This window comes from Dermacentor silvarum, chromosome 4 (genome assembly GCF_013339745.2).
Source record: "Dermacentor silvarum isolate Dsil-2018 chromosome 4, BIME_Dsil_1.4, whole genome shotgun sequence".
Taxonomy (NCBI): Eukaryota; Metazoa; Arthropoda; class Arachnida; order Ixodida; family Ixodidae; genus Dermacentor; species Dermacentor silvarum.
The window spans coordinates 84,292,521-84,311,902 of record NC_051157.2 but is presented as its reverse complement, the minus strand read 5'-3'; the positions used below and the strand labels follow the sequence as shown (position 1 = coordinate 84,311,902).

Here is a 19,382-nt window from a genome sequence, read left to right as displayed (position 1 = left end):
GCTTATTTGAACGCATTTAAAATTTTGAAGAGCTATCAGAAGTGCGCAAATGGCTATCTAAACTAGTCAGTTGGGTAACCAGAAAAAAATGTAGGCAGATGATCGCTGTTACTACCGGAGTCAATAGTGTTCCAGGAGGAGACAGTAGTAATCGAGCTAGCGAACAAAAGATGTAGGGCGGAGCGTGACTGAGCACAGGACGAATGTATGTAGGAACGGTTAACGGAAATCACTCCCGTAGGCCATGCCTTGCCGCACTGCAGACGGCGGCATTATTATAACCCCACCATGTTTTAAACATCACTCAGTGCGAGGGGCGCAGACGAAGAGAAATTTGGAGTTTCTTCCGGATAAACTAGGCAGAGAACAGTGCCATTATTATTATTATTATTATTATTATTATTATTATTATTATTATTATTATTATTATTATTATTATTATTATTATTATTATTATTATTATTATTATTATTATTATTATTATTATTATTATTATTATTATTATTATTATTATTATTATTATTATTATTTGGTTTGTACACATACACACAGAAGGACATGAAGGAAATAAGGAGGGAGCAAGCTGACAACTGCCACCGAGAGGGACACAACGCCTGCCTACTCTTTCAGAGGAGCGAATAGAGGAAATGAAACTATGAGGAAAGAAAAGGAGGAAATAACGAAATGACGGATACACAGACAGAACAAAACAAAATACAAATAATGTCTATAAACGGGAGACCAAGTCAGTGTCCTTCAGAAAAGTTACCAGGCCTCGATGGGACTGGTCACGTTCTGTCAAGTGATATATTCAACAATTTACACCATAAAATGCAATTTTGCTGTAAAACTTGAGCAAAAAAGAGCAGATGTAAGCGCAAAATTAATCTTATAACAGTTTTATAGGCTGAAAGTGGGCGGGTCATTTATGCTTGCAGTAAAAACGTATTGCGCCACTCGAAAACATTAGGAAAGCGTTACACGCACAAGTTCACGGTCTGCTGAGGGAATGAAATGCAATATCCAGTTTAAATCTGCAGGAAATGTTGGTATTACGGGTACATGCAAACAAAGCTGTGAAGTGTGTGGCTGACTAAAGGTGTTACATGTACTACAACAGAAGACACCCTGAGATAGTTAAATATATATTCTATGGAACAAATTGCTCAGAATTGCAGAAAATGTCCCTAGGGGCCGTATAACGTAAATCTATTCCATTATGACTCTATTCCCCCATCCTGACGTGAAATTACGGAAGCACCGACGCAAGCATCGGGCCGTAACCCGCAGTGTTGTTCAGACTGCTGAATCAAGCGCTGTCCTCGTTTGTAGGTGGTCACCTTTGTTTGCTTTCAAAGCGAATAGCATTGCCTACCTTGACAAGCTTTTATTATCTAGTTAGATGGCAAGAGCCGAGGAACAAGTTGAAGTGGAGGGGGTTTCTGTGGGGCCGAGCCAGCGCAGTGAAAGTAGATAACCGGGTGTGGAGAGTGGTGTCGCGAAGTCCGAGGGTCCGAGTGGCCACGAAGGTTCCATGGGTGGTGTCGTGCCAATTGCCGGGAGAAGGAGATATCCAGGGAGATCGGAAAATGTTTTTTTTTATGTACAAATGTGCACCTTTTTACACGAAGGGCTCCGTGATATTGGAGCCGTCTACATGCTAACACATTTGCATGTTCTAGCGTTTAAGGTCGCGGGATCGAATCCCGGCCACGGCGGCCGCATTTCGATGGGGGCGAAATGCGAAAACACCCGTGTACTTAGATTTAGGTGCACGTTAAAGAACCCCAGGTGGTCCAAATTTCCGGAGTCCCCCACTACGGCGTGCCTCATAATCAAATCGTGGTTTTGGCACGTAAAACCCCATAATTTTTTTTGTTCTAGCGTTTACATCTCCGAGCGTCTCCACAACACTCAAGTCCTGCTTTTTATCACTATCGTTTCCCTCTTTCACTCGACGAGGGAATGCAATTTAGTCCTTCTTATCCAATGACCATCTTCGACCGGTTCGCCATATCCCGCCCATGATGTGTCCCTGTTCCACCGGGCACTGCCTCCATGGAATGGTGCCTGATCGCCCCTGCACACAAGGCAACGGGTGACAACCTGGGTACCAAACGTTGACGTGCTTCCCACGGGAATGCTTGACACTGGCCCCTTGCAAGAATTAGTCACCTCTCCGTGACGTTCATCTCGCGGAAGCCACCGTTTTTAAGGAGGGCGGTGGCTGTTGTCTCGGAAGGGGCTACTGGTTGGCGCGTCATAATCGGCGCCGGGCCTCATCGTAGTTCGGGCGGGCGCTGGTGCTTCACGGAAACACACCAAGAGCGACGTTGCGGTTTTTGCGACGCACGAGTCCGATGACCAACTTCAGCCTGAGGACTAATTGCTCATCCATCAGTCCCTGGTGATGGTGACGCTCCCCGGCCGCGAGAAACTACAAGCGTGAAGAGCACTCCGCTGCTTCACGTCTGTCGGTGAGGCCTCCTTTGTCCCAAAGGACGGCCAGATACAACAGTGGTGCCGGTGTCTGAAGTTGGTGCGCTCCCCTTGTCGAAAATCACAGTGGCGTGCAACGAAAATTTAAAAATGCCGCTAAAACGGGTGCTCAGCGAAGAGTAGGCAGAACGATTCCGTATACGTGCCGAAGGGCTCGACAACGTTATACTGCCTCGACAACTATACACTCCTTGAGAAACCGTTGCACTAGCTACTAGACACGTTCGACGAGTTTATCCGGAAAAAAACTCAAAATTTATCTTCATCTGCGCCCCTCGCACTGCGTGATGTTTAAACATGGCGGCGTTATACTACTGCCGGCGTCTGCAGTGCAGCAAGGCATGGCTTACGAGAGTTATTTCCGTTAACCGTTCCTACATACATTCGTCCGTGCTCAGTCACGCTCCGCCCTACATCTTTTGTTCGCTAGCTCGAGTGCTACTGTCTTCTCCTGGAACACTATTGACTGCAGTACTAACAGCGATCATCTGCCTGCATTTTTTTCATCTGTTTACCCAACTGACTAGTTCAGATAGTCATCTGCGCACTTCTGATAGCACTTCAAAATTTTTAAATGCGTTAAAATCAGCTTTAAGTTCTCAGCAAGGCACCGAGAGGGATTTAAGACGATGAGCATTTGTTCAATTCTAAAACAATCATTAAAAAATTTTTCAGTTTGTGGTATCCTTCTTTAAGGGTGGATCATATTATCCATAGTGGAATTCCGATTGTCAGCGAGGTTTTAGACGTTGAATAATTGCGTGGAAGGAACTTCTCTATAACCAGTGCCATCTAGACTGGGCGTATTACGTCCCTGATACATTTAAGCGAACATTCTCACAAGGTACGCACTCGAGAATTGGAAATTGCCTTCGACTTAAATTCTGAATCACGTGCTGCGCATAAGCTTTATGGCATGATCGCATGAACCGAGGCCAATTTAATGAGCGTGAAGGTTGCAGGCGTTGTACCGGTTTCACCGGCCCAGGCAGGAGGCATAATACGGCGCGCCAAAACGACGTGTTCGGCCTCGTAATTATGCCGGTGACGTACGTCCGCGGCTCGTCGTATATCTGTAGCAGGGGTTACTCAGAACTTCTGGTACTGTATCGTTTAGTAAAAGTGAACAGTATGCGAACAGTATGTTAGACGCTAATGCAGTGAGATTATGCAGTCTTTTTACCTCCAAGCAACGCACTGTGGTTAAAACTAAAGTAGATCTCTGCGTGCAGGTAACATTGCGACGCGACAGATCGTCTACAGATAATACACAGATTCAGTTGCAGAGCCGGATCTTTTCGCATGCGCAGGCAGAGGTAGGTTGTGTCACACATTGCAGCAAAAAGCAGGGTTGCGATGTAGGGAGACATCGATATGGAACAAATTATGAACAGCTGTAATTCATTGTGCGAAATGAATTTCCAGAGTGCTGTGTGCTAAGGCATTCAATTTTACGTACATCAATTATTAGCATGTTGCGTTATATTACGGACGCAATTAAACCACACATTTACCTTTTTTGTACGCATTACCGATTAACTAATCCTTATATTCACGATACTTAAACAAGGTGTCGCTTTATTTGATCGAGAATACCGAGAGAAGATGATATAACGCATAGAAAAACCGAAAAAACAAGGATTCACCCGATTCCCTACAAATACGAAATATATGTCGCTTATGGTGCTCCCAGGAATATAAGGAAACTATTTAAGCATTTCTGTTTCTGTCATGTTTTTAACCTTTTTTTCTTTCTTTTTTTCTTTTCTCTTTCTTTTTCAATAATAACCTTTCACTAATGATATAATTAATCTATAGGTAGAGTTGTTGTCATCATAGTGCTGGCTGCTCCATAATAGAGGTTTTCTGTAATTAGTTTGTCACGGCTAAGCCAAGCTGTTCAAACAAAGACTAAAAAAAACATGGTGCAAGATACGATCGTAAGACCTACGGTGTTTAGTCATCATACTTTGGACGACACAACAAAACACCGTAGGTCTTAAGGTATCATCTTACGCCATGTTCTTTTAATATTCTTTTTTTCGTTGAGCAGGTTAGCTGACGTTAGCTGGACACGCGTTATATGTATATTTCCTGCAAGTCGCTCGTGTCACCCCAATGATCTTGTTTGTTTTTTACAACCAATTTCTATTGACTTGTCTCCTCTTCTACACTTTTCTGTGCCTGGCACCTGCTATACTTCAGGAGAACGGGCAGAACGTATAGACTGCGCATATTACTGCTAATAAATTATTAAGCCTAATTCTCCCTTTCTGTTCCGTTCAAACTCTAACGATTTATCTCTCTTCCGATAATGCTTCTCTACAGCACATGCGGAAAACCCGTTTGAACACAGCCATGTCATTTCCGCATAGAAATTTTGGCCGATTCGGTTCCCTGTGGTCGTACGTCAGAAAACTCTGATGTCCGGGATTTCGCAATCGAAAAAACGAAAAGGGGTAAGTATGCTGCGCACGACCGCGTAACGTCATTACAGAAGCATGGCCGGGACACATGTACAAGGCGATGCAATACATTATCAATAATAAGAAAGCGATTCGCAGAAACCACCAGGCCGCCAACAAGCTGGATGGTAGAAGAAAGAAAAAGAAAGAAAGAAAGAAAGAAAGAAAGAAAGAAAGAAAGAAAGAAAGAAAGAAAGAAAGAAAGAAAGAAAGAAAGAAAGAATAACCTTATGCACTACTAAGAAAGAAAAGAAAGAAAGAAAGAAAGAAAGAAAGAAAGAAAGAAAGAAAGAAAGAAAGAAAGAAAGAAAGAAAGAAAGAAAGAAAGAAAGAAAGAAAGAAAGAAAGAAAGAGCTAACGAGACGAAGTATTGCAAATTCGATGACAGTATGGGGGCGTTCCAGCAATTGCAGACGCGAGCATAAGAAAAATAAACGCACAGGACAACGCTGGCTACGTATATTAGGTGTTTATGCAGGTTGAAGGACATATAGAACAGGCCGAGTGACGATGAAATGCGCTCAGAATATGACGTAACCGTTATCGGTTCACCGCGGCTGTTGATCATGCTCGCTTTTGCGAATTAAATTCTAACAGGCGGGGCTACGCTCGCAGTACTAACGTCACTCCCCACGGGTGATCGGCCAACAATTCTGAGAAAAGCTCGGCACTAGTGGTCGAGTCGGGATTCGAGCTGCCCAGCACGGTACAAGCTAAGCGGCAAATTTCTTGTGGGTACAAAGAAGCAACCTTGCTTCTTTCAAGGTCCGTGGGGCTTACCAGAGAGCGAGAAAGTACCGCTGCGATGATGATCACGACGTGGAAAATAGCAACTAAAATGTAAAGAACGGCGCCAGACACGTAAGAAAACGACTACCGAGGAATATTTACAGCGACGCGGACGGTTACACCGCAGTTGGAGAAATCTGCATGGCCTCTGCCCGAAAAGCGTCCGTTGCCTGTGTAGAGGTTGCAGGTGCGGCGTCTTCTGTTCTTTGCACGACAGCTCTACCCTGCGTTGAGATTTCGCCTGAGAAAGGTATGTATTACTTAGGTGACGAGAAATATGTGACAGGTGTGTTGTTACGCGCCATGTGGTTTGCACAAAGTACGTCGTGTTTACCCCTGCTCCTTGATGAGGTACCGACAGCAATTTTGTAGCAGAATGACTTGTTGTTGGACAAGTTGGTGTTTTCCTAAAGACATATAGTAGCGCGAGGGCACAGTTACAAAGAAGAGACAAGGAAGTGACGTGTGTCTGTGTCTCTTTGTAATTGTGCCTTTGCGCTAAAATATGTCGTTAAGCAATTTTGTAGTTTGCTTCAAAGCTACGGAGATAAGTTCGTTCGCATTCGTCCACAGTTTTATATCGCTTTGAAAGTTGACAATGTCGAAGAACTAATAACTCTGACCTCCTTATTTAGCACGGGCCTGACAAGTCCAGCGATATCTTTTTTATTGTAGGATGGTATTGCTCGATCCGTTCGTGTTTGATTGCTACAATAGCTAAGCGTTTAAAACTGGGTCGCCTTGTGCGTCTGTCCGTCAAATCAGTTACGCGAACAACGACGTCGTCGACGTGTTTTTGTCGTCGTCAGGCCACCTCGTCATCCCCAGCTTAACGATCGCAATAGGTAGAAGGAAAAGGAAACGTGTTCACAGCCGCCACCACTAGAACACGAACCCATCCCACTGCAGCAATGTTAATTCGAAAGTCGGGCGCGCTAACCACTGCGCCATCGCTCAATTTTTTTTTACATGGTATTTATTGCATCAAGTATATGCGTGAGAAATACTATCTGCGGAAAACGTGCAAGCACCAGCCAACACATCTCATACTCATGGCCTAGAAATGGCCTAAAATCTCGTTAAGTACACCCTGCACGCACAAAACTACAAGTAGCTTTGTTCTTAAACGCGTGGCAAGTAACTTTGATCCTAAAAAGGTGGCAACGACAAGCAACGTAACAAGAGATGGTACCAGTCCGGTTGAAACTCTGTCAAGTCATACATGTCCTTCAAGTGACCAATCATTTGAGCGTAGTGAAATTTCGCCGAAACAACAGGTTCAGCGTTTCTGTCTAACATGCGCGTCTTCCATAAGCTGTGTAGTCCAATTAAGAAAAACATATCAAAAGGCACGTCTTCTCCGTGGGGTGCAATCAAGTATCGGATGGTATGGTGATTCAAAATGAAGTCTTTCTTGAGAGTTCTTTGGAGCACATCCCAAAACAATATTGCGTCTTTACAACTTATGAAGCAATACTCTATAGTCTCAGGTACATCACAAAGGTGACAGTTCACAGTGGATACAAAAATTCCTTTTTTGTGCAACCAAGTTTTCACAGGTAATGTTTCACTGTGTAACTTAAAGAAAAACGTTTTTGTACATGGGGATAAAGGCATCTTGCGGACTCGTTTAAGTACGTCTTTCCCTGGGAAACTGGAGAATGTAGAACGGTAAAGTGGAGGTGGGAAAATCATTGATATCAAATCTTTGTATAGTTGTTTTCTGGACACTGTGTAGAGATACTCAGTAGAAAATCGAACCATGAGGAACTGCACAGCGAAATATACTTCATACATAAAACTCCACAAACCAGGTCTTTCAGAATATTGGGATGAAACTACCAGATTGGGTAATGCATTGAATAAGTTCACTTGTATGAATGATGGTAGTATCTGGTGTGAAGTATCTCGAAAAAAGAAGACACGCCAAACAATCTGTCGCACATATAGATGCACTAGGCCAAGTCCGCCAGCACATACGGGTCTAAAGATATTATCTCGTCTCATAGGCTCAAAGGTGGAGGACCACACAAAAGTAGCAAATATTCTATGAAATCGTTGAATATAAGTCCGGGCACAATGAAGTATTTGCAGTACATAAAATATTTTTGTAGCCAGGAACAAGTTACAAGCTGCCGCCCTACCAAATATAGAAAGGCGGTGTGGCGTAAAGGTATCCGCATGGCGTTGAAGTGCCGGTACACGTTCCCGCCAGTAATGTGCACTACGCTTATGTGCATCAAAAGGTACACCAAGGTATTTAGGTGGCACGGTTGTCTATTCTATACCAGCATATTGGGTCGGCGTACATCCCCATAAGCCAAACCAAAGACCTGAGCTTTTTGACCAATTTATCTGGGCACTAGAAGCCATACCAAATTTTTCAGTCAATGATAGCACCTTGTCAATGCTCGGTTTGTCTGAGCAGAAAAAGGCAAGATCATCTGCGTAAGCCAATACTTTGAGTTCATTGCCCAAAATGTTAAAGCCATGAATGTCACTGCATTTTAGATTGCTTATACACAAGGGCTCTAAATATAGGGCAAATAGAAGTGGTGATAACGGACAACCCTGTTCTACAGAGGAAAGAATAGACACCGGCTCGGACAGATTTCCATTAACAATTATATTGGTAGAACAGTTAGTGTAGCACATGCGAACACCGTTGTAAACAACGGATCCAAGATTGGCGTGTTCTAAAAGTTTGAAAAGGAACGTTTGGTTCACTCGGTCAAATGCTTTTGCTAAATCGATCTGAAGCAATGCAAAATGATCACAGTGGGACGAGCAGTACTGAAGAGCTGTTCGGACTAGATGCAAATTTGTTTGTATGGAACGGCCTTTTAATCCGCAAATCTGGTGAGGTCCAATAAGTAATTCCATTGCATAGTGGAGTCGATTAGATAAGGCTTTTGCATAAATTTGTAGTCTACATTCGTCAGTGTAATGGGTCTATAGCATTCTACAAACCGCAATTTTTCTTCCTCACTACTTTTAGGGATTAAGATAATATGACTTTTAGTAAAAGATTGTGGTAGGCAATCTTCATCAAAACTAGCAGTAAATATATTAAGCAAAACAGGGCTTAATATAAATTTAAAGGATTTATAAAATTCCCCAGAACAGCAGCGCACAGCAATATATACTCCAAGTTTTAACATCGTAGCTGTTTAAGCTCGAAGTTCGGCTACAAATCATTCGCAGAAACTCCGCCGAGCTATGACATCACTGCGTTGCCTAGCAACCACTTGGCACAGCTGCGCTTGGCTTTGCGGAGGTTCGCACAGGTGTCGTGACGTCACCGCTCCCACTTCCGCATCGCTTTTCCTAGCCGCGCCGCGCTGCGCCTAGCTCTGACGTCACTATGCGTCGCCTAGCAACCACCTGGCATGACGGCGCCCGGCCGCGCCACGCTGCACCGCCACTTCCCGTTCATCGCAAAGCTTCCACAGCCGTGTAGGCGAGAAAAATAAAGCCATGTTGTCACTGCGCGCGGCCTTCGTATAAAGCTCCGTGATGCCGCAACGGCAGCACATTGCCTAGTGTCTCTGCGCCGAGCACATCGTTTGCGCCGGCTAAAGAAATCTTGGCATAACATAGCATTACATAGCAAAACTCGGTAAAATCTTAGCATAACAGCAATAAATAGCAAAACTCGGTAAAATCTTGGCATAACATAGTAATACATAGCAAAAACTTAGTAAAACTTCGTAAAACTTGGTCGACCCCCAGCTACGCTATTTATTCAGCCTTGCACCACTAGTGCAAGCTGCGCTAATTTTTTTCCCGCTCCACACATGCTCCGAGACCTGTGGCGTCTGTGCATGTGTTTCGAAGGCCAGAACAAGAGCTACTGTGGCGGACGAGGATGACATTACGTGCATCGCATATAAATTGTTCTTGACAAGCCCCTATCACACTGGCCAGTTGCTCAATCTGGAATGCCCCATGTATACTTAGAAAGCCACATACTATTCGCATGACGCGGCAAGCAATACGCTGCTCCATTGACTCTAGATATTGCTAAAGCATCCGATAACGCGGAGCACATTGTATTGATAGGTCGGTTTTCCTGATATATGGTTTTCCTGGATATATAGTTGCGTGAGTTTAGAGGTGATTCCGCAAGGAAATGATAATTTTATTGCTATAAAAGTAGCTTTTCTTCAACATATATATATACAAACATACGATAGGAGCAAAGCAAGGCTCAATCCTTTCCCCGGTACCTATATTTCATATTCTTATCAGCACAATTGCCCATTATAAAAAAATAACTATCATGTTTAGGCGGATGATACCGCATTTTTTTTTTTTGCATCTGCTGACAATATGCGCACTTTATATGAACGACTGCTTACCTCAACGCCCAGAAGAACTGGCTAGATAATATGTTTTTTTAACTGTTTTCCAGTCAATGAATGTGCCGTTCTCGTTTTCCCGTTACATGATCCAGTGCATATCTCCCTGCCTTATCATCTTGAAGACATACCGCAACAGCCATACTAGCCAACAGCCAACAACATACTATACAGCCAGTAACATGAAAGTTTCACCTATATTAAACTAAACATTTACATTAATTTCACTGACTTCGAATTTGGTGTCTTGAACAGTTGTTTTAGGCCTTTGAGAAACATTGCAAATACAACAGCGGTATGACACTCTGGAACGCTTGAATAAGTAACTTTCTGCAAAGGTTGTACTTGACCTACACCTATTCAACATTTATCACTCGTCACTCACAGCGCATTTCCTACTTTAACAAAATATAAACGCTGTGCCTCGCATAGTTTGCCGAGCAGACCAGAGAAAAGCAATTACATGCCTCCCATACCACACAAAAATCGTGAAACAAGAATTCAATTTTATTTTAAAAGCACATATTTAACGTACACACGTCACAATTTCAGTACACGTCATACATAAACTGGCCCTCATTTCCTCTAAATATGAACTTTCTTCCGTTTTCAGACCTTTCAGAAAAATGGTGTAACCTAAACCTTTCTGACACCGCCCCTGCACAGGCCGAAAACGAGGGTTTAGCGACTTTTAATTTAACTCCACTTTGACAAATGCATTTCAAAATTTAACCTTCGGGAGTGATAGAGATTTTTTTTTCAGAACACCGTGTAAACTTGAAGATAACGTTTCTGGGCGCTTCTGATCGCACTAACAGCCTTGGCGTAAAAATTACTCAAGCATGAACGCATCAATCACGCCAAGCAGCGCGCTCACATGGAAGCCTTTACGGGCATTCTTGTGGTGGTGGGAAGACAGAGACAACGAGAGATGCCTAGGCAGACCTCCGAAGAAGCGAAGAGGCCGAAAGAGAATGTCAGCGCTATTCAGCAAAAAAACGTCAGCCATCAGCGTCAGGCAACAGCGTCCGCGGAAACGCTTCAAAAGCATCGAGCTCTCACGATTGCAACACAGGCGTCGGACCTGCAAACATCTTTATTATATCGCATGATGAGTTCCTGATCAATTAATAGTTTTCCCCGTCGTTTAACTCGCCTATAATGAAAAATATTGTCGGGTGGCTGCAACGAGCGAAAGGGCGATAACCTCCTTCCTACATTGTAAAAACCCCCGCAAGAAAAATAAAACAAAATACCGCGCCCATATTTTGCTGTACGCATATGGTAGCGATTTCCTGACGCACGTGTACTCTCCACAGCTCTAAAAGAAAGCAGGATGCTTCAAGCAACAACAAGGAAAAAAAAACTTCTGCAGAACATGTAAGCAGTTGGCACGCGACGTACAGCTCCGGCAAGGTGCCAGAAAGGCACGTGAGCTCATTATCTTGCAGCGCCACATTTGCGGAACTATTTGTGTGAAAGCAATTTGGGCGATAAACTTGCTACAAGGAAGATATCGTGCTATAATGCGGGCAATCTCTTCAGGCGCACAGCTTTTTGTTCGTAAATATTCAAAGGGAAATGTCGCGATTTTCATACTTACTTTTACAAACTCGTAATATTTCTTCTAACGAGCTCACTGCTAGCTTCGTTCCTGTCAAATCCCGCACTAAAAGCATCTCTTATATTCATTTATTTTTCTTCCCCTTGTTTTTTACAAGGGAAATCGGGCCATCTAATCCTCCACGACCTTTCATCATTAAATGCTAAAAAAAAGAAGGTTTTCGTACCTTTAATCGCTGGTGACTCCTTGTTTGCGTGTACAAATCAGGCCCAATAGAAACTCAGTTCGAACGCACATAACACACGTAAAAATATACACTGCCTATACGGCTTCAGCCGCATTCGGAAGGCCCACGGCTGAGCGACGCCATACATTCCCTTACCGGACATTCCCTCAAGATACTTCACGCATATTCCGGTAGCTGTGTCTCTAACCGTTCTTCCGCCAGCATGGGTCACTGTGTAGTCCATGGACTAATGGGGAGAGCATCGGGCTACTCTGCTGAGTGAACCAGGATCAAAACCAACCGTCGGACCAACTTGGGGCCACTGGGTATTGTGCCGCTCTTTAATGACAAAAAAAAATCCTTTCAAATTTCTCCGTTGCTGGGCGGAATCGAACCCGCGTCATATACCGGGTGTTCAAAGTTAAGCTTTACGGCAATTTTTATAAATTGCCTGTGGCAGGTAGCATAGTTCTTATCGTTTAGCTGGGTTATTCGAAGGAAGGAAGCAAGAGAAAGTCAGAAGGCAGAAGGCAGGGAGGTTAACCAGAATAAGGTCCGGTTGGCTACCCTACACCGGGGGAATGGGAAGAGGGAACACAAAGATGACAGGGAGAGAGAGGAGGGAAGGAAAGAAGGGAAATGAGCGGTTAGTTCGCTGACGCGTGTGTAAGTTCACTAATAGTCACAGACGTTGACACAAGCCCGTCGTCCTCAAGAAGCACAAAAGTGCCTTCACCGCTTTATGGGCCGACGAGCGATGGGGGCGGTGTTCCAGCAGCACCTGCACGGAAAGCGTGCAGGCGGACATTAGTAGCATCGAAGAGGCGGACATTAGCAGCATGAGAAATCGAAACGCATATTCAACTAAGTAACAAAAATTCACTAATTAACTTCTTAGTTAATTATTTTACTACACATATTGCAATTTGCGAATCGTAGCCGGTGAGTTCGCAAGACGCTTTCACTTGAAATGAATTTCCAGGATGACAACAGTTCCGAGATATTATTTTCCAAAGTGTGGGACGAAATACGTGGACGTTCCAGTTACTTTGCGGTTCAATGTATAAACAGCATTTTGGTAAAAAAAATCACAGGCCTGCGCGGCACACGCAGCACAGTCACAGCGTAAGCTGGTGGAGCGAGCGGCTTAAGAAATGCCATTTCGGCACCACGCACAACAGGGTCTTCGCGGCAAAGTCTCTTTGCCTTGTTTTGACGAGAGCGATCTACACTGTCCGCCCGGCGTCGACGGCGAGCTGCGGTTTGTAATGCTCTCTGCACAGCAGTCTGCTGAGCCCGATGATGCTTGGTTGTAGCCGCGCACATAGCTCTACGATTCGCTTCTTCAGCAGCGGTTCGTACCTTGCGAGGAGACGCCATAACGTGTACCGAAGAGGTACCGAGAATACGTGGCGCAGATCTCACATCGGGATCGCGTTTATTGCGCGCCTCGTCTGAATCGCATCTCGTCGTCTGCGCCTGTGCATGTGGCTTTTGCATGCGCCTTAACTAGATGGCCCCACCATACTGGCCGAGGCTCGGGTCGTCTGGGCCTGCGCGCCTGCGTAGGGCGCGTTTATAGGGCCTTTTTCTGACGCTGATAGCAAGCGCTTGCGTGGCTCAGTGGTAAAGTATCCGACTCCCACGCAGCGGACCTGGGTTGGATCCCGGCGGAGACCGGGTACTTTTTTTCGCATTTCGGGCGATAGTGGTTACGCGGTGGCGGCGGCGGACAACAACGCAAACCGAAACGGCTATTAGATTGAGCCCATAACAGCTTACGCTGTAAAATTAAGTGGAACAGCAGTGCATTTTTACGGCGAGCTTGAAGGAGCATATCTCCACACTGGTGTCATTCTGGAAATTCATTCCAAGTGGATACGCCTGACAAGCGCCACCATATCAAATTTAGCAAACATGTTGGGAAATATATGCCAAAATAATGTGATGTGAAATGCCTGTGGAATAAATACAACTTTTGTAAAAATTTCCTTTAACATGTGCTCGAAAGCGTTATGTGACCAATTACGCTATGTTTCCCAAGGTCCCGAAGCAACTATAACACAAGGTTTACATTTATCAAAAATAAGGAACAAGTTATGGGTCATGTGTAGGCAAAATTTAAAGTGCTTTAGTTTATCACGCCCTTTACACTAACTTACGTAATCAAGAGCTCCCGAGAATACATGAGGGACTTTTAGGAGGGTCGCAAAATTTTGCACGCAGCCGCGGGAGCACTACAAATGCCACCGAGATCAAACTTAACAAAACCTATAGTGGCGCCATAGATTTGCTATAGTGGTGCAGACCACTATGGCAAATCTGCGTGCGAAGTTAAATGTGTGTGGATCAAGTAGAGCTTTTGCAAAATAAAAAAAATCTAAAACAATTGCCTAGTGTGAACGTCGGCGCGATAAGGTTGACTGCAGTCGCACAATCTGTACTTAGATTTAGGTGCACGTTAAAGAACCCCAGGTGGTCCAAGTTTCCGGAGTCCCCCACTACGGCGTGCCTCATAATCATTTCGTGGTTTTGGTACGTAAAACCCCATAATTTAATTAATTAATCGCACAATCTGGCAGATAATGTGTGGACAAAAAAATTGGCGACTTTATCACTAGGTAGCTTTTCAATTAATTTTAAATAAAAGTTATTTCTTGTTAATCATGCGTAGCCTTTTCTATAGTGTGAGCGATGCGGTGAGTGACCTTTACAACGAAGTAACTCGTATTACGAACAATTTCTGAGGCCCCAAGCACTACGTTATAACGGCGTTCGAGTGTACATATTCAGCAACGGAAATACTTGCACTTGCTGCACTCCGCGTCCTGCTAAGTGCTGAGAAAGAAGTCCCGAACTCGCCTCCACTGATGTCTTGACAAGCTATAAAACGTGATGTCACCCAGAGGTGACGGCGCCGTTCCAGTTGTATACGAGTTTGCAAAAAAAATGACAGCCAATTCTGCGGCATTCAATGCGCGAATGAGCTCAGTGATGTATTTAGTGACTACTGTATTTTGCGTGAGAACTGTAATGACAGGGCACCCAAATCATTTCCTGTCTCTATGACAGGAAACTTTCTAAAGGTACATAATGCGTTCGCTTCGTGCTTATAACTAGCAAACTGGCGACACGCTTTTCCTTGCATTGGTGACCTGCTGGGGTTTATGCTCGCCCTTAATAACTGGATTTACAAGAAAATAAAGGCATATAAAACGTTCCACAACGATAAACCGAGCAAGCTGCACTATCACATATATGCACTCTACAGGAAGTTCGCGGCCACTCGATCTCCACACGAGGCATGCGCGACGCCTATAGTTATTTTCCTGCACCCGAGCTCAGCTTCGGAAATGACTGTAAGCGATAATAGAGGCAATACGAGCGGCACGATTTAATGTGAATTGTTTCCCGTGTAATAAAAAAGAGCGATTAACGAAAGGTTAATGTCAGCCAACACCGACAGGCAACCATACCGTGGACTTAATCGCTTCGCAAGTAACTGAGCCTTGTCCTTGCAGCTGAAAACCGTTATTTTTCCTCCTCATTGTTGTTCTTTGTGTGATCTCAGTGTGCCGAGAAGCATCCGCCATGCCACCCGAAGCCTACCTTGAACAGCAGAGTCCAACACCGATGGGAGTCCACGGAGATAACGATGGCTCCCAGGTAGCGCAGTTCTACAAGGATCGGGAGGTGCTCATCACAGGAGGGACAGGGTTTATCGGAAAGGTGAGCTTTAGCTCCTTGCGTTTATCACGCTTAGGTTGATTCGGGAGTTCCGGAAATACTGGAGCACGTTAGCGTACGGTGTTGACCGTGTGTACAAATGAAAGCCACGCAGAGTCTGGATTCTGCGATGACGTTGTAGCACTGACAGTATTTCTTGAGGTGCCCCTAAGATCCCTTTAGCGCATGCAATTCTCTTACCTGCTGTTGATTTTTTTTTAAGTTCTCCTTCACAGCAGGCAGGTAGCTATAGAAAAGAAGCCCCAAATCAGCGCATGATTAGCTCTCTGGGTCAGCCAGTTTAGTAACCACCGCCACATTTAGTGCCCCCCTCTGTGCTACCTTAGCAGCCCAGTCATATGTCGTACAGTCGGGGTACTTGCAGTGCCTCATGTCGACTACCAGCATAGTGTAACTACGAGCTCTTGTGATGGTCTGACGGAAAAATAAAAAATAAATTTGTATGTGACATTTGCACTTCTTTAAAGCTTTCACAGACACCCTGGATAATGCTTCACGCTATTCTATGTTTAGAGCCATTTTCTGCTTCCATCCACACGCACGCTTTACAAGCGGACACAACTTCAACTCGAGTTGTCATTTAATAAATCTCCCTTCTTCTTTTCATTCACGCTCCAGTTAACCTTCCATCAAACGTGTCCACATCGGCCAATTAGGATGCAAGTATATAGAGCATCACATGCTCAAAGCTTATAAAGTTGATAGCAACATGCAGAAACACCGGTCACGCCTTTCCAGAGCGCTACTCGAAGTGCCTTTGATTCGTGTACGCACATATTCCAGGTTCTCTTGGAAAAACTCCTGAGATCTTGCTCTGGACTGAAGCGAGTTTACCTCCTCGTGCGTAGCAAGCGCGGCGACGAACCACAGGCGAGGCTCAAGAAAATGTTCAACTCACAGGTGTGTATACATCCCCGTCCATATGTAAACATATGTATTCGACGGGCCGCCATAACTCACAATATTTGCAGAATTGGAAAGGGGAAAGTGATGCGAATCCCACGCACTGTGGTAATTGGTGGACGCGAAGCTTCTTTGATGTAGATGATTGTATTAATGGTTAATTTGTTGCCATTATGTGATATGATATGCTACGTTACGTTATGTAGACGCCGTTTGTGCGTAATGTAGATGCTAGGCTGATGTAATACATGTGATGACATTGCTTTTGTTGAAGCGGTACCCAATAATAAGTTGACTTCTTTATTCCTTGAACGAATGAATGGTCGTCAGTGTTTCACGTTCGATAATCAATAGCACCTCCCGATTGAAGCTTTGCTAAATGTCCTTTGAAGTCGCATTGAACTATACAAACGCGATTTGTGAGATTTGTTACGTATACATCTCCGCCACTGCCCAAGTCCTCCCTCTCCAAACTCCCTTCATGCTAACGTCACAGTTGTTCGTGCTTTCCCTTTCCGTGCCCCAACTATGTGGAATACCCCTATTGAGAGACAGTTATCGCGCTGCACTTTAACCCAACTTTTCACCATTTCCAACTATAATCTCTCTCCCCTGCTACGTCTACACGACTAGGGAGATTTAGATTTGCCGTACGCAAAGTTGGGGTACGCAAACCACCGGACTCACAAAAGAACCCCAAATAAGTACAAAAGAACGCAAGCCGGGAGTGGCGACTTGCGCACGCAAAGGTCATTTTGGGTACCGGAACCCGCTTGCGTACGCAAAAGCCAAAACTACCGAATGGACACCAAACACGATGAGAGAGGCAATGAACTTAGGTCAACATGCTGCACCTGAGCAATTGTAACGCGATGGAATTATAAGGATCGACCCACCGATGCCCCTGATTGCACTGTCTCCAGGGTTGGCTCGCGTTACAATCCCCATTAAGGAATTGTGAGGACGCATATCTTGCGCTAGTATCACAATCGGCCCACCAAGTTACCACCTTTAATTGCACAGTATTCGGGATTGGCCCAGTTTTGAATACATCGTCTCTGTGATCACCCCAGTTTACTCGGCCAAATACACAGTCATGGCGACGACGATGTGTCAGACCCAGGAGGCTTGAAACTTGAACTTTGCCTTGAAAAAAAAAACGAAAAGCAGAGTTAAGGACAGGTCACAAAGTTTTACAACTGACCCTATTCTCACCTTTTCGCCGTGTTTGAAGAAAATTACTTAGTATCCGTTTCAAGAAAGCTGGCATTTTGTCCCCTTTGAGATATATGGTCGGAAATGTGTTTTCATTTTGTTATTCGCGAGATGGAAAAAGAGAGAAAAAGCAAGAAGATGAAAGGTAGGAAGGTCAACCAGGCGAACGTCTGGTTTGCTACCTTATCAGGTAGGTAAACATATGGGAGTAGAAAGAGGAAGCGAAGGAAAGACTTATCTCTGCGATTACAGAACGGATGCACAACATACAAGTGATCACTCAGATCCATGCCCTTCAAAAAATTCAGTGCCATTCCACTCTGTGAAGGTGGATGACCAGCGAAGCTGTGTATGTGGTGATTTACCGTTGCTCCGGTGAAACGTTCCAAGTTTGCGGGATCGAGGCCACATGGACGGTTCGCATTTCTTTCCGCCTCGCGGTCCTAATGGGCAGCACGCTTACGCTTGGCGTCCGCGGCCCGCTCATCGTCGGTGGTCTCCTTCCGCTACCCCCGCCGCGCCCATTCCCCTTTCTGTTCACGTCGTCGTTCTTGGTAGGCAAGCCGTTCTTCTTCAGACCGTACAACACGCGGCCTACCCATTTTACAGTCAGAGAGAACTGAGCAAAGGAGCCTACGCAGAGCATGACGTCATGAGACAGAAGACACTCAGATTGGTAGGCACTAGTTTGAATACGCGAGATGGCGTACACGTGTATGGTGCGAACTTAGACATGGCCGACGCGGGTCAAAGTGTAGTATCTGTTCTTATCAGCTTGTTATCTGATACAGGTTGTGTTTGGACCCAAGATATGAAACTTATTTCTGCAAGTTGGCGGAGTGCTTGAAGCCTGATTCAGCTCCGCCATGGGTCGACCCGTTATTGCACTATCTTCGGGATTCTTATTCTACGGACATCAATCTGCTGGAAACTAGCCATATACAGCTTCGCTGTAAAGCTTCCCTAGTGCGCCAATAGTAGTTCTTTTTTTTTTTTGCACCAGCGATGAATGTGGCCACTATACTAGTATTTTTATACTATTAAACTATTCTGGATTTAAGCCGGTTTGCTGGCGGTCTTCTATTTTAATATTTGCGAAGTACACGTTTCCATCTGCTCCTGTCTCCCGCAATGGCCGTCTCCTTCCATGTGGTGGTGAAACCTGACGCAGGATCATAGGCTGTTTCCTTATAGAAACAGGTATTTTTAGAATACTGCTTTGTGTTTCTCAATGCTGTTAGCGGATAGTGTGACTGGCCGGCAAAGAGCAACCATTTGCGTGGACGTTTGCTCTACGCATGCGGCAGTAAGTTCAGCAATGTGGCATGCCACTTACTGTACAGTAATGCAACAGTACATTCGGGAAGGTAGCAGTATCGTCAGCCATAACTAAATAATCGGTAACACTGGGTATAAATTGAACAAGACATATTTGATTCGCCCTCTGCATTTCGTAGGACATCTAATGACGAATTCTGAGGAAACCCAAGCAGGTTATTCCCCAAAATAAGGAACATTACGGAATGAAACTACAGATACTACATTGTAATTTTGTTTTAGTGTTGTTTTTGTTTTATTGCGATAGCAATTATATGGACACTCCAAAGCGGATT

The 19,382-nt window shown here is 44.6% G+C and overlaps 1 protein-coding gene and 1 pseudogene across 1 annotated transcript in view; both read left to right on the top strand.

Moving 5' to 3' along the window:
• The first annotated feature begins 5,439 nt into the window (after positions 1-5,439).
• LOC119450338 (putative fatty acyl-CoA reductase CG5065) overlaps positions 5,440-19,382 on the top strand; it is a 39,793-nt gene continuing 25,850 nt past the window's right edge. The window contains exons 1-3 of the mRNA XM_037713768.2: positions 5,440-6,003; positions 15,476-15,633; positions 16,435-16,551. Coding sequence (XP_037569696.1) covers positions 5,895-6,003; positions 15,476-15,633; positions 16,435-16,551 — 384 coding nt within the window. The 5' untranslated portion in view covers positions 5,440-5,894. The remainder of the gene's footprint in view (positions 6,004-15,475; positions 15,634-16,434; positions 16,552-19,382) is intronic.
• Positions 18,503-18,680, top strand: LOC119451140 (U2 spliceosomal RNA; annotated as a pseudogene).